Raw genomic sequence first — 15536 nt, 5'->3', positions numbered from 1 at the left:
ACCAAACAGACAGAACCAGCACCATGGGAGCCCCCAGGGTGAAGGTAAGCAAGCTGAGCAGGCATCATGGTCTAAGAAGGTTTCTGGGATGTTGCTACGCCAGATTCTGGATGTGAATGCTGTGTTTGGTCCAATAGTGTAGTGTGGTTCTTGGGCCTAGGTTCTCTGGTCCGCAGGTGGTGTACTCAGTGATGCTGGATTGAGGAACCTAATCTAACTACTGATTGTGTAATGATGCGGTAATGAGGGTTTATTTTTGGTACTGTGTGAGAGTGTATTTGACATGGACTGATTTAGCTGGTGTGTTGTGAGCATAAAGAAACCTAAATATACATTGGCGTTTAAATGAAATACTATGTGACCTATTTTCAGTATGATTAGCCTAGTGGTTCACATGCAGCCCCTAACAGTGTGTGAGTTCCCTCTGAATTAAGGGTAGTTAGGAGGTAATTACTTTAGTTTGTACGTTTCTCAGGAATGTGCCGATTTGACTTTATTTATCTTACAGAGCACTCCACTACACACAACAGCAAGTCAACCGACAAGGTTTGAAACATTGCACTTTGCAACTTTGAGAGGTGATTTTGTTGTTTGACAGTTTGGATAAATGTATGTTTTTTTGTTAACGGTAGCTAAATATAAATGAACAATATCAAATTTGCATCAATCAAGAAGTCCAGGATCTCAGTTTACACTCTGGGTACAGATGGAAGCAGTTACATTTCTTATTTTTTGCAGCAATTCTTTGTGGATAGTGTATTACTATCCAATGAACAGTGATTATATTGGAGAATTAGTCAAAGGAAGCTTTTTCATGACTACTAACTGTTCAAATGGAAGGATTAGGGTTAGTGGAGGTGAGCAGTCTATATCCCACACTGCACCTCAGTGTCCCAGGGGGCCTGGAGGTCGGTGGTGAGCACCGATTTACACCACCAGGCAGACGTATGGCATCAACTCTACATTGCAAAGCATTCTGGGTACTTGCCCAGGTAATGTATGGAATACTCCAAATCAATTGGTTTATTTCAACAGATAGACTCAGTTATCTGCATTATCATTGAGCACCATTTTTCATGTATACACTGACATTTATTTATTGCTCAGGTGCTCTTATTCGTTGTCTTTTAATAATTGATTTAGGTCCATTATAGACTACTGCACAAGTGTTTTATTGATGTCCTCTGAAGTTTTGAATAAAAAGCTGGAAATGGCATGGATGAAAAGTGGTGGACTCATGCTGGACAGACAGCTGCTTGACATCACAGCAAACAGAGAAAAGGCCTTTTACCGTCTCAGAGGAGTGGGATGAAGAGAGCCTTTAGAGTACAGAGAAAGTGCCCTGGAATGTGAGAAGGGCCTGAGAACTGCTGTGGCTCACCTTGTGGTTTCACCCTAACAAAGCGCTATTTGAGCCTGTATTTCTCATCTCTATCTTGTTCAAGGTGCAGATGAGCTCTTGCCTAAATCTACAGAGCATAATACAACCCTATCACCTGGATGGCTGATCCCTGCAGAATCTCCTTCCACATCTCTCATGTCATATGACATCCAATAGGATGTCAGTTTATTGTCCCATTTTCTCTCTGGAAAATAAAAAGAAGCTACTCTATTTTTGGACATGATTTAGCCATATGGCTCAATACCAGAAATGTAGGCTTCGTGACATGTCCAGCGTGTCATTTAACAAATATTTACCAAATATTCCGGCCAACTACCCAACCACAGACCATCTTTGGTCATCTCCCCTAATAACATATAGCCTTTTCTAGTGATGGTCTGATAGGCCACCTTGCAGCGCAATTTTTATTTCAACTCCACAAACTGTTGCTTTTTGTGAATTAATTTTGAAGTAGGATACACACTCTTGCTGCTTGTCATACAGTATATACAGTTTTTTGAAAATAAAGTTTGCATTTTTCTTATTTAGCAGATTCATCATAGGCCTAGTAGGTAGGCCTAAATGTAGACATTTAGCCTACTCCAACTGTAGCCTAGGCTTACTGCAGGCCTATATGATATATGACTATAGACCTATGATCTTACAGATGTCATATTATGATTGATATGAAATCTGATGTTTGTCAAGGACTTAGTCAAATATAGACCATATGAATGTTGAATATTATTCATATATGTTACATAACCTACAAGTGGGCAATTAATACATGTCTGGAATGCCTATACAAGAAAACAGGGGCTTGAGTTGAATGAGTTGTTATAATGTGCGTAACCACCACCAGAGGGAGATATATCTGACATTTTAAAATGGCCATGATAATTTGGTATAAAATGTTCTTAGTGATCCATTAGCCTTCATTAGCCTAGACGTCTACAGCCACCTAATTTTTCGTCCTCAAAACAGTTATGAAATTAAGAAGGAGTTAAAAGTATAACGAAATAAGAGCGCCCGCAGGCTATTCATTTTGAGCTGAGAGGTCTTCCATCTTCCGACAAAGGTAGGTCTTCCAACCATTGTCTTTTGTTTATCGTTATAGTGGCGAAGAAATAGGCTACAGCCACATGTTCGTTTAACCTTGCTTTGTTTTCCCGCCTTTTCTACAGGTGTCCGTTATCTCGCCGCTGCTCGTGCTCCTATTGTGCATCCTCCCCTCCCACGCGCAGGACGAGTACTCTGGTTACCACTCAGGTGAGCTGCCTGACGTGCATTGTTAGTGCCATTAGCCTTCGCGCCAATAACTACTGTTTGATGTTAGCTAATTATCCACATTTCTAGAGGTAAGCTAAAACAGTAGGCTATATCTTGATTTTATTTCAGTTGACCTAGATTGCAGTTAAAATGTATAGACCTATATTCTCATGTCACCACAATGAAAATTTTTTGATATTTGCATACAAATATTACATTGGTTTATCTATCTAATAACAGGCTATTTTGTTCTGTAAACAGACTATCATTTTACTGGGGAGGTTTTAGGCTTGTTCAATTATTGTTTCAAGCTTGTTCAATTATTGTTTTGTGTCATGTTAGGTGATGAACACACCTATGAGGGCTCCTTGGTCGACAACTATGAGCATTCAGGATACCCACAACCAGGTAATAACTACAACATAGCAAAGTCCCTCCCTCTAGTCAAAAGCCAGAATGCAAACATTTCCCTCACTTAAACCCCTCCACCGCTCCCCATTCCTCGCTGGCAGAGGAATACCCACCGGAGCCCACTCACAGTTATGAGGAGCAGCAAACCTCATCTGGATATGACCCCTATGCACCAGCCCCCACCAGTGTGAGCATGATCACAGAGGACTCCTACCCCTACACCACCACCACACAGGTGAGGGGAAGTCAAGGGGGAAAGTATGTTATGTGTAATGTTTAGTAATGGCATGTCATGTAACATTGTGTTCTGTCATGTAAGTTGATTTCATGTTATAACTGCAGGTACCATACGAGCAGGATCCCTACGAAGAGTCGCTCCAGGCCCCTGGTGGTGGGGAGGCTTCTCTGGGGGAGGAGGGGCCAACAGACTGTAACTGTGAGCCTGGAGAGCCAGGGTTCGCTGGGTTTGCAGGGCCCAAGGTAGGACGAAGGTGCAAATGTAATTTAGAACCTTATAAACAGCAAGCATCCATGTACTTTGCTGATTAATACTGATTAAATGGCATTTATATAGCCTTCACTGGGTCCTTAAGTGATTTGCGTTGTATGGGGGTAACTCACCCCATCCACCACCATCCTGTGGTATCCTTCTGTTTTCTGGACTAAACAAAATATCTGTCTGTCTATCTGTCTGTCCATCTAGGGAGCCAGAGGACTGCAAGGTAAAGATGGCTTCCCTGGGGCTCAGGGACGGGAGGTGAGTGTTAATCACTGTATTATCACTATATCAAATTCATAGTGCTCATATCCTTATTGGAGTAATGCTGTTGATATTGTTCCTGTGTGTTGTGTTCAGGGGTACAAAGGATTCAAAGGAGTTCTAGGAAGAGGAGGAGACACAGGGCCTGAGGTGAGGAAGTGAAAAAAGTACAATCAAAGACCTCACCCAAATCAGCCTTAGACACTATCCAACTCCCTAAGCGAGGCTTGAACCCAGGTGGCCCAACCCCACTGCAAACAGGCTTGCCACAACCTCAAAAGAGAAACAGTATCTCCCTGGGAGGAATATTTGTAACTTAAAAAGTATGGCGTCAACATTACCCTTGAACTTGACTCAACAAGTATTGACCTTTGCCATCTCTACAGGGTGACTCCGGGCCTGATGGGGAGGACGGTGCCTCTGGTTTCTCTGGAGCCCAGGTAATAATAGGCCTCCAAAGGATATCACAGATGTAATGTATCTCTCTTTCATTGTTTTGCTCTGATCTGTTTCTATGCTCTGGTCTAAATTCTGCGACATGGCACAGGCAATGTAACGTTTTTCTATATTGATTATGGACAGTAGATGGCGATCTCTTTATTATTCAGAACTGGAGAGTGGCTATGTTGTGTAGTTGAGATGAAAGGCTGAGCTTCAACAACTAGGATCGCCCTTTCTCTTTCTCATTCTCTCTCTTGGTCTATATTTTATTCCATTCTTTTGCACCTTGTCTCTCATTCTTTCTCTCTCCTACAGGGCTTGCCTGGTCTTCCTGGAGATCCAGGTGAGACAGGGGTGCTAGGACTGAAGGTAAAGACCCTTCCTCAAAACCAGTCCGGCATTCTACAAAATATGTATCACATCAAACAAAATCACCCTTTACCTAAAAAGCCATTATAACCCCATATCAAAAACAGTGTGACCCTTCACAAAATCTTATTTGAATGTTCACTAATAACAGCCCAAGCCACCATAATGTTCATCTAAAGTTTAAACCAACAAGAAACAGCATGACATCACATAAAACCCCTGCTGTACCACCGAGAACCAATATGACATCACATAGGACCAGTATGACATCACAGGGAACCAGTGTGACATTACAGAGATCCAGTATTGCCACGGTCAAGACAACTCGGAACTCAGAAACTCTTAAAAAGGTATTGTAGAAAGATGGGGTCCAAGTTATCCACTTGGAAAATATCAGAATTGACCAACAGGAAGCTCTACGCAAAAACGTAGGTACATTTTAACTCATAGGTTCTGAGTTTCCGAGTTGTATTGAAAGACACCACAGATATGGTCAATGGAACGGTCTGCGTTTCATTGACTCCTTTACCGCATCCATCAGGTAGACCCCAAAACCTGCAAAAAGGTATGACATTACAAACCCCCACTGTTCAACAGAGACATCACAGAGTACCAGCATGGCATCATAGAATACCACTATGCCATCACAAGTATCCGCAAATTACACCCCCAAAAAATCTTAATTGACAATTTGAAGTTGTCTTCCTTATCCTCAACAGGGTGACATCGGTATGGAGGGGCCACGCGGAGGAGTGGGGGTAACGGGTGAAACTGTGAGTATTGACACAATGTAGCTGTTATGTTTTGTAGATAACCATATTTGGTTTGATAGGAGGGATTTAATTTCAATTAATCACAAAGAAACAAAGAAACAATCCATAGGTTATTATTGTGTAATTACCAATTACCGTTGGATTTTCTAAAGAAATCCACTACCTGGTCATTTCTGTAGCGTAAAATAAAGTTCTTCCTCAAATGAGTGTAAGGAAATGTGATACTAAATCCCCAGCATGTTTCAGTCTGGCCCTACTCATGTGTTTAGTTCTTTGTAATTTTCTAGGGTCCAATTGGTGAGGCAGGGCCTGGTGGGCCTGATGGAACTGGAGGTATCAAGGTAAACATGGTGGCTACCACAACTCAGCAAATTCTCAACATGCTCAAATCAATTCTTCACTCAGCTCCTTACACAGCTCTCACTAGAAGCAATACTAAGACTTTATGATGTGAAAGCCTCAAACAGGCTATGTGATGTGATCATTTCCATTTAACATACAAACAACATACAAACTATTGTAGTTTGTTCTGGCCATGTTGAGACATATTTTTTTCCGACCTTCTCAGGGATCAACTGGAGCAGAAGGGAAACAGGGTCCTGAGGGAACAGAAGGGGAAAAGGTAGCGCCTTTCAACCTTGCTTTGTGACCAAGGTTAATTAAACCAAGGTTGAATAACTCATTATTTAAAACAAATCGTATAACTTCCATTTCCTGTCTAAAATGTCTTCCATCTCATCCATTCTCTTCCACAGGGTCAGATTGGAGCACCTGGATTCTCAGGAGACCATGGGGAGATGGGCTATAATGTAAGATGGATGTCTGTCTATCCGTCACACCATTCATCTCTCCATTTGAACCTCTTGTTTGTCCTTTTCTACCAAGACTATGCTATTCCCTACATGGAGAGAGACCATTAATCCTAACTTGCTTTTTCTTTCTGTGTTTTATAGGGGTATCCTGGAGAGCCAGGAGGCAGAGGAGAGACTGGTCACAAGGTATGTTTAGGGGGACAGGAGTTATGTTTTCACAGAAAGTACTCTAGTTGCTCTCAAAAGTCATTGGCCCTTACTCTTCACAGAAACTACTCTGGTTCCCCCAAGATGTATGTGTGTTCATGGGTGTTTTCCCTAAACTGCATACTGTTATTTTCACTGAAGGTTTTGCTATTGTTGATTTTGTGAGTCATGTGGCTGTTAAACACTTTTGGCCATAACGATAGCACCTTCTCCACGTGGGAGATTAGATTGATACTGTAGTATCAATGTCTCCCTTGCTCTCTTCTCTTCCACTTTCTGTTTTCTCTGTATCTCTCTCTTTCCTCTCTCTCAGGGTGACCAAGGCCCAGGGGGCATGCCAGGCAGTGATGGGGAGCCTGGAGAGGATGTGAGTATCAGTATGATAACCACTAAATTAGTAATAAATAGGCAAGGAATCTGTCGATGGGATTTCTCCTAACAAACTACATTTACTGTTTATTTTCCAGGGTCCTCTTGGAGTTCCTGGGGTGATCGGCTTTCCTGGAGAGTTTGGACAAAAGGTAAAGTGAAGGAGAATTGCATGCTGGGTATCAAGATGACATCATCAAAATGGCCGTGAAATGCTTACTTACAAGCACTTAACGAGCAATGCAGTTTTAAGAAACTATTTACTAAATAAACTAAAAGCGGACATGTACTTTTAATACTTAAATGAATACTTTGTAAATAATGGCCATTCTTCCCTCCTAGGGCGCGAGAGGGGATCGTGGTGTGAGGGGACCTCCTGGGAGAGTAGGAGCTGGGGTAAGACAGGCTTTATAACCACTATATGAGGTGCTCTAATCTCAATCACATGTGCACAGTAGACTACAGATCACAATACAGACACTGTCACTTCCACATTCCTCAGTAAAGTCCCCTCAGTGTTGTTAATCAGATGTAAATGCCATGTTGCTTAAGGGTTTCGTGTGGGTGGACAGACACCCATGTGATATTGTTGACAGTCAAAACAAGGAAGGTAACAGATATGTTAGTAAAGTCCCTGAAAACATCAGATCTGTTGGTAAAGTCCCTGAAAAGGTTTCAGTGCCAGTTAAAAACACAGATGGTCATTCTGGTTTTAGTTTAAAAAACACAGCTTAACTGTCAGAGAGGTTGTGGCAAGAGTACCGTGTATCTTGCTATAAGTTTAGACAATTAAAAAGGATTTGTCATTGGAATTGAACTAAATCCCTCTTTTTGAACAAGGGTTCTCATTCTAAAGTGTGTGTGTGTGTGTATTTGCAGCAGTTTACCTATGTGTGTGTTTCATATTACAGGGGCCTCAAGGAGCGAGAGGAGATGCAGGAGTTCCAGGGAAACCAGGACCTAAAGGCCTGCAAGCCCAGCCTGTGTGTATATGTCATTACACAGACATTGTCATTATCACTACAGTTATCATCATTGTCTTTTGATGATTATGCAATTGTTGATTTAATGCTTTGTTTCTAGGGAGCCAAAGGGGAGACAGGACCTGATGGTGAGAAGGTAACCTTTTATTTACGTTCCCCATCACACTGCTAAATTACCAGTCAATTTCTCACAGTTAATCAAGCACACACACACACACACACACACACACACACACACACACACACACACACACACACACACACACACACACACACACACACACACACACACACACACACACACACACACACACACACACACACACACAAAGGTCTTTCCTTTGCGACTGATAAGCTGTAATAAGCAGTCCTATCATTGCCATGGCATCTTACTGACTCATCTCATGTGCTGATTGTTCCTTCCTCAGGGCGGGGTTGGAAGAACTGGTGTGAAGGGAGAGAAAGAGGACAAGGTAAATCATATGACAATGCAGAGGCCACGTCACTCTCACATCTATCTACTTCCTGTTGCCATTGATATAGTGGGTCTGTTTTTCTTCTTACCAAAATAATGTCTGTTCCTCTTTCCAAACAGGGAAGTTTTGGAGCACGTGGTGACAAAGGACAGGTTTGTATACTCCATTCTGTGAAAGTATGTGTTTTTTTCACCGTAACCCATTCTATGTCACATAAAAACCATAGGTTGTTCCTAGATGACAGCAGACACAACAGCACATACTGTAAAGAGTTGAGTTCCTGTTATGTCATAAGATCCTAATATAACTGTTTTAATTAGGTAGAAGTATTGATAATTAAATGATTTAATTAGGTAGAAGTATTGAGAATTAAATGATTTGATTAGGTAGAAGTATTGAGATTGAGTTTAAATCGTGACTTTTTGTGTTCAGTGACTGAACAGTGTTCCCCCTCTGTCTGTCTCTCTCCTTCCTTCCCCTCATCTCTGAATGGCAGCAAGGGGAGAGAGGTACCATCGGCCCTGATGGCATTGTTGGACGAAATGGACCCCCCGGCATCCCAGGCTCCAGAGGAGAGCCAGGTCCAGGCGGTGACCTGGGCGTCAAAGGTGGCTCTGGACCTAAAGGAGTGCCAGGTGCCCCTGTGCGTATCAGGAGCCAACTCCAGTCTGCCTGGAGGAAGGGTCTCCCCTTTATTTTACATTGACCCATATCTAGCAAGAACGTTTGCTGACTGATTGATTGATCGATTATTTACTTGCTTGGTTGATTGATTGATTGATTGATTGCCAGATTTTTTACCTCAGGGCCCTGGGCTGACAGATGAGCAGGTATTGCAGCTGTGTAAAGGAGTGGTGACAGCTCAGATCTCCCAGTATGCAGCTTCCATCCGGGCCAAGTGTTCCCAAGGCTGCCCTATCAACAACCGCACACTTATTGGGCCGCCCGGAACCAGGGGACCAACTGGAGAATCAGGCAAACCCGTGAGTCACACATCCCCCAAACCAACCCCTATCTACTAAGGAAGGCCTTTAGTCCAAATGATGATAAGTTCTGTTGACCTCTCGCTCTCTCTCAGGGTAAAGCGGGCAAAGCTGGAGTCATAGGAGGCAGGGGCATCCAAGGGGACACGGGAGTGGATGGTCAGAAGGGGGCAGAGGGTGAAAGAGGTATGTAATCCAAATGTCTTATTTCAACCAAACGTGATTCCAGGTAAACTAAACCCTGATCAGTAAGGCTCATTTCAAGTGAAAATGAGTGGAGCTCCTTTGTAGTGGCATAGCTTCAGAGTTCACCCCCAAGCTCTCTGTTCTACTCCACAGGAACAAAAGGTCTGAAAGGAAAGGGGGGTGAGCCTGGTAAAGGTCTGCCAGGACACGATGGGCATCAAGGCCTCAGAGGTAGGACACTGTTTCCACTGGTGTGAAACTCTCAGGTCTATCTCAAAATTGCTTGTCTTAGTTGGAAAGTATCTGTAACTTGTTGGAAAGTATCTGTAACTCACATCCAGATTTACTGGAATAGGCATTGTGTGGTTTTATTCAACATTGATGTTAGCAGGAAGTCTTTTCAAGTGAACTTTTAAGACACCAACTCCAATTGTTTAAATTAATTCCACACAGGGCTGCCAGGACACCCAGCAGAGCCAAAGAACGGTATGGCAGGTCCCAGAGGGCCCCGTGGTTTCACAGGCGCTTTGGGCCAGCCTGGCATGGCAGGCAACGCAGGAGTGCCTGGCTTCTGTGAGGCACGGGACTGCAGCATTCACGCGCCTGTGATGCGCAAGGAGCAGGGCCTAGTGAAGGGACCCCGTGATCTAAGCCCCAAGATTTAACCCCAACAAGGAGTTTCAGGAAAAGGTGAAGGAATGGTCCACGACGAGAGGTCACTCTGGACGGTCGCTCCATGGCAACATTGAAGTTAATTCCATTCACATCTCAGCCAAACCAGGAATTGACAGAGTTTTGAACTGGGAAATGACCAATGTGTACAGCATTGGTCTTTTTGAATTTCAAGCCTAATTCAATTCCTGTATTGACTGGTATTGAAATGGAATTAATCCGAGCACTGTTCAATGGGGCTCACCAGTGATGGAAGGGTTTGGTGGGACACGCTGGACTCTGCAAAGAGATGAAACCAGCCTTGACGCATTTCATCTGAGCCAAGCAAGGCTCCAAATTAACTCTGTTTAGGCATAATTGATACCTTTTATGTTAGGCCAAAATGTATTTTTTATGCAGAAACAAAAAATGTAATTGTCTTCCTCCATGCAAACCATAAGTAAAGGCAAACCATAAGTAAAGGGGCTTGAGAAACTGGCTAGACGAAATTGGCAAAAAATTAAACTTGCAGGAGTCTCTGGCTACCAGTCAGGTTTTGTTTTTGATATGATCAACAATGCTGTGTATACATTGAAAATAAAAAGTGATGTAAATAATTTTGTAAAGTATCACAAGCACATGTACTGTGTGTTCTGAAATATCACTGTTTTAGATAAATTCTGTCTTGCTTTTTCTTAAGATGAGTCCTCACTTTTTTAGTCGCCACACTTTGAGCGTGTTTCTGAGAATGTGGTCTCTTTCAGTCATCTCATGTTATTCGGGTTAATCTAAATAACTTCATTTTTTCCCCATTAACAGATGTTCACAGTCAAGATAACACTGATCAATATAAAATAACGTAATATTTGATATTATTTCATATTAAAAATAATACATTGAAATGTGTTATACAGTATATTGTATTTGGAATTTCTATAGTTAAATAATCTGGCAATGATTTGTTGGACAGCACAAAATGTCTGTAGATTAAATGAATTTACTATATTCATTGGATGGCGGTTTTGATTTTTAAATAGATTTTCATGTACATGATTTATTTTGCATAAATAACTTTCACATGAACAGGATGTTAAACTCTATCACCTCTTAATTGATATTTTTGTCATTGTCAATCCTCATTGAGAATCATCCCAACACATTACAAGGTGGAAATATATCCCTGTAAACTCAAGCATATCACACACGTGTTCTTAACATTTTTACTTTTGTGTACATGTGTTGGCAATCAAAACCCTGATACAAAAGCGTCACAATGTTTGGAGACAATTATTTTTAATGCATCACCACCACATCACAGGACAGATTAGAAAATGAGCAGAGCATGAAAATGGGTGATTATCTCTCATCAAAAGCATTATGGTATACAACTATGCTACGAAAGTACAAATGCATGAAATCAACACAAGAAAATAAACCTTATTAAAATGTTTGTTTAACACTGCTCGTGTTCAAAAGGGCTCCTCTTAATGTGTGTAAAATGATGGTTGTCAGTTCATATAAAAGTGTTTGGTTTTATGGACTGGAGGGAGGTAAAGAAGTATTATTATTACCAAGTGTTAAACACTATTGTACAGTACATCTCTCTGGTGAAATCAATCAATCAATCGAGTCACTTGTCTCTAAGCTTATTCTCTGATCTAGGGGTGAGTAGGAGTACTTATATAAGACTACTTTAAAATATATATTCTTAAAATGTGCCACTGGTTCCAAAGCATCTTGATGAAGTACAAACCATTGCGTGCCTTAAATTGCCCAAGGCAGAGATGGCAATGTAATAATGAATTTATTGTAACGGACAAGTTTACAGCTTGTTTTTCTAGCTAATTGTACATTCATACGTGCATTTTATATTCACTAGGTAATACATAGCTTAATAAATATTTTATAAATACCTCTGGCTACATGGTTCTGCAGTGCAGTTAATTGTAGGTGGACAGCAGCGAGAAATGTTCTGTTGAATTTTCATTTAAAACAAAACACAATGTCTTTCTTCCTCTCTTAGGTAAAAAGATGTGAACTTCACCCATCATACTGGTTTACTTGGTTGAGATTTACTATGTTCTGTACAGGTAAAAAAAATTAAAAAATGGGTGGTCATAAAAAAGGTAAGAAAGTAACATTGCGTAGAAGACAGTAATGAGACAAAAACCATACAACTAAAAGCTGTAGAAGTCATACGTTTCCCTTAGATTAATTACATCATGTTTATAGTAGATTAACTTTGAAAAGATGGGCCTAACTGTTCTTTATCAGCTGGATCGACGTCGAGGGGTGTCATCTGGGTGAGACCAACATCGTTGGAGTCCCCTTGCTTCAGCTTCCTTCAGATGACATTTAAAGTACAATCAAAAAGACCAAAAGCATCATCAATGCCCAAAGTCCTAAAATTTAAAAAAGAAAATAGTTGTTAAATTAATTATTTGCATTATTTGAAAAATGTTGATTGTCTAACACTCATTTCAAAATCTCTCATTGTAATAAAATTAAAAGAACAAGAATTTCCCTGTGGCAACAAAACTTGTTCTGATAGTTATAGAAATTGATCATCTGCACTTGTAAAGTATATTTTATTTTGATAATAGTACAATCAAAATGTAATGCATGGTCTAAAAAAAGCATAATTTACCATAATGAGCAATTTGAGCGATTGCGGTGGCAGTGATAACGTTTGTCCCTAAGTAGCAAAAAGAGTGATATGAGCAATGATGATGACAACAATGCTTAATATTTATATCAATGGTAGATATGTTGTGTAATACACCAATAACTTCAGGGGAAACCATACCTAAGAAGTGGATCCTGGTCTCTTCATGTAACCCATCCTGTTTTTAAAAAAATGAAGGGGTGAATATACATTTTTTTTGTACTATGTTGGTACTTGGCAGACACTAACAGAGGAAAGGAAGGTGAATTGTATTCATAAAGTTGACCTACCTTGGTGCAACCAATAGTTAATGTGACATTGGCACATTTACTAAGGATGACTTTTCCAAAGAACACGTCCTTGCATGGAGAAATGTATTCCTTCTTTACTTTACCCCTGTCGTTTTTATAAATGGCAATGGGCTGCAGAAAGAAAAATATCTTATCACATGGCATGTCTAAATTAAAATGGCCCCTGCCCCTCTGCATACTGTTGATGATACTATAAATGGTGAGATGCGAAAAAATAATGCTAATAGAAAATGCCTGACCTCACATTGTATCTACTTGTCATAAGCATATATGCAATAGTTTACCTCTTTGCCAATGGTCCAGCTCTCGTCACATTGGGCATCCAATTCTTTAAACGGTGCTTCAAGTATGACATGACCCTCCTGACATATGTAGGCAATTTGATTATCCTCTACAGGGGCTGCGGACACTGAGACTGAAAAGTGAACAAAGAAAAGGATGAGTGTGATTGGGAATCCACTTAAGACCAAGAAAGGATGATTTCAACCTAAATCCACTGTATTATACTAGGCAGTGTCAGTTTAATGGATGTGATCACAATAGTGTGATGACCTTTCCTGAGACCTAAAAACTTGCGTTAGAGCCCCAAAGTTAAGCTTTAAAGACATTTTCCAGAATGGCTGAAATTATAAAAACAATAGTTTTGAAATTAGCTCACGAGCGAAAATGGGTTCCTGAAAAATGTGCATGTAACCGATGTGAAATGGCTAGCTAGGTAGCGGTGGTGTGCGCGTGACTGTTGTTGATGTGTGCAGAGGGTCCCTGGTTCGCGCCCGTGTCGGGGCGAGGGGACGGTCTAAAGTTATACTATTACATGTACAACGTCATCACAGCATTGTTCTCGGGTTTGCTCAAAGAGAATAAAATAAAATAAAAACTGGTTTTCATGTTGGGCTCACCCGCAACCTCATTGGACAATACCTAATCCCGCCTCTCACTTTGCAACCTCATTGGACATAATTCCACATGCCAATCAACATTGTCCATCAGTTTGGTTGTTTCAGGTTAGTTCCCGTAGTTGCTATATGGTCTCATCAGACTAGTATGGCAAACGAGCAAGTGAATGTGATAATATAATTTCATATAATGGAAAAGTTATAGTTAGTTATAGGTTTGTATCAACTGTCCTACTCCTCGAAAGTCATGTATTGGTTATATACACTAAATGTCAAAAGTTTTAGAACACATACTTATTCAAGGGTTTTTCGTTATTTTGTACTATTTTCTACATTGTATAATAATAGTGAAGACATCAAAACTATGAAATAACACATATGGAATCATGTAGTAACCAAAGAAAGTATTAAACAAATCTAAATATATTTTATATTTGAGATTCTTCAAATAGACACCCTTTGCCTTGAAGACAGCTTTGCACACTTTTGGCATTAGCATGTATTAATTCAGGGGGTGAATACCTATCTAATCAAGGTATTTGAGTGTTTTATTTTTCATTCATCTTTAAAAAATGTTACACATTTTCTTCCACTTTAACATTAGAGTATTTTGAGTAGTTCATTGACAAAAAAGACAATTAAATACATTTTAAATCACACTTTGTAACACAAAATGTGAAGAAATCTAAGGGGGGTGTAGACTTTCTATAGGAACTGTATTTTGTCATATTATAAATACGACTGATTCCTCATTGCTGTTGCTCTAAGATGGCAACTTATGATGTGCCAATTGAATCTCAACATGTAAACAGTCAAGACTCGGTGCCCTAAAAAACGATATTACAAATTACTTTTCACGTGAGACAAATGGACATTTAATGACGAAGGTGTGTAAAGATTTCAGATATGACGTCACTGTTTTAGCAATATCCACAGAGTTTTGAAACCACAGCGCGCTATATGGTTCAATGCACTAATACAGCAGCACAATGACACTTTTCATTTTTCAAATATGCCGGTGTGTTAGCTAAAATTGAGATCATGTGCAAATGACAATACAAAAAAAATACAACAAATTTAAGAGTAAAAGAGAGGAATGTACAATACTGTGAATTTAGCAAACGAGGAATTTGTGGTAAGTGCATGGGAGCCGCCACCTTTATTTAACTAGGCAAGTCAGTTAAGAACAAATTCTCATTTACAATGAGGGTCTAGGAACAGTGGGTTCAGGGGCAGAACAACAGATTTTGACCTTGTCAGCTCGGGGATTCGATCTAGCAACCTTTCTGTTACTTGCCCAATGCTCTAACCACTAGGCTACCTGCCGCACACCAACAATGCCGTTAAGTAAAAAAATAAGAAATAAAAGTAACAAATAATTAAAGAGCAGCAGTAAAATAACAATAGCGAAGCTATATACAGGGGTCACTGGTACAGAGTCAATGTGCGGGGGCACCGGTTAGTCAAGGTAATATGTACATGTAGGTAGAGTTAAAGTGACTACGCATATTGTCACGCCTTCTCCTGCCAGGCTGCCCTGCATTACACACTCCCACCACCATCATTACGCACACCTGCCTTCCCTCGTCACGC

General features: G+C 40.6%; 1 protein-coding gene across 1 annotated transcript; it reads left to right on the top strand.

The window, feature by feature from the left end:
• Nucleotides 1-23: 23 nt before the first annotated feature.
• On the top strand, nt 24-10700 carry zgc:113232 (uncharacterized protein LOC541546 homolog). Its single transcript, XM_038992711.1, has 26 exons — nt 24-44; nt 2566-2650; nt 2993-3058; nt 3163-3323; nt 3419-3541; nt 3765-3818; nt 3918-3971; nt 4208-4261; nt 4578-4631; nt 5351-5404; nt 5692-5745; nt 5973-6026; nt 6160-6213; nt 6358-6402; nt 6737-6790; nt 6891-6944; nt 7135-7188; nt 7704-7775; nt 7876-7911; nt 8204-8248; nt 8371-8403; nt 8748-8894; nt 9058-9234; nt 9330-9420; nt 9574-9651; nt 9874-10700. Exons 1-26 carry the CDS (start codon nt 24-26, stop codon nt 10083-10085), a joined length of 1986 nt encoding a protein of 661 aa, XP_038848639.1. The 3' UTR covers nt 10086-10700.
• The last annotated feature ends 4836 nt before the right edge of the window (nt 10701-15536 follow it).

The sequence above is a fragment of the Salvelinus namaycush genome, chromosome 5, assembly GCF_016432855.1.
Source record: "Salvelinus namaycush isolate Seneca chromosome 5, SaNama_1.0, whole genome shotgun sequence".
NCBI lineage: Eukaryota > Metazoa > Chordata > Actinopteri > Salmoniformes > Salmonidae > Salvelinus > Salvelinus namaycush.
This window is presented reverse-complemented; position numbering and strand designations above follow the sequence as displayed.

What these genes read in the sequence shown, in the direction of transcription:
- zgc:113232 (XM_038992711.1), top strand. Translation starts at nt 24, where the DNA reads ATGGGAGCCCCCAGGGTGAAG. An exon ending in CTGGAGAGTTTGGACAAAAG is followed by an intron (nt 6,945 to 7,134) that starts GTAAAGTGAAGG and finishes CTTCCCTCCTAG; the next exon opens with GGCGCGAGAGGGGATCGTGG. An exon ending in TGGGCATCAAGGCCTCAGAG is followed by an intron (nt 9,652 to 9,873) that starts GTAGGACACTGT and finishes AATTCCACACAG; the next exon opens with GGCTGCCAGGACACCCAGCA.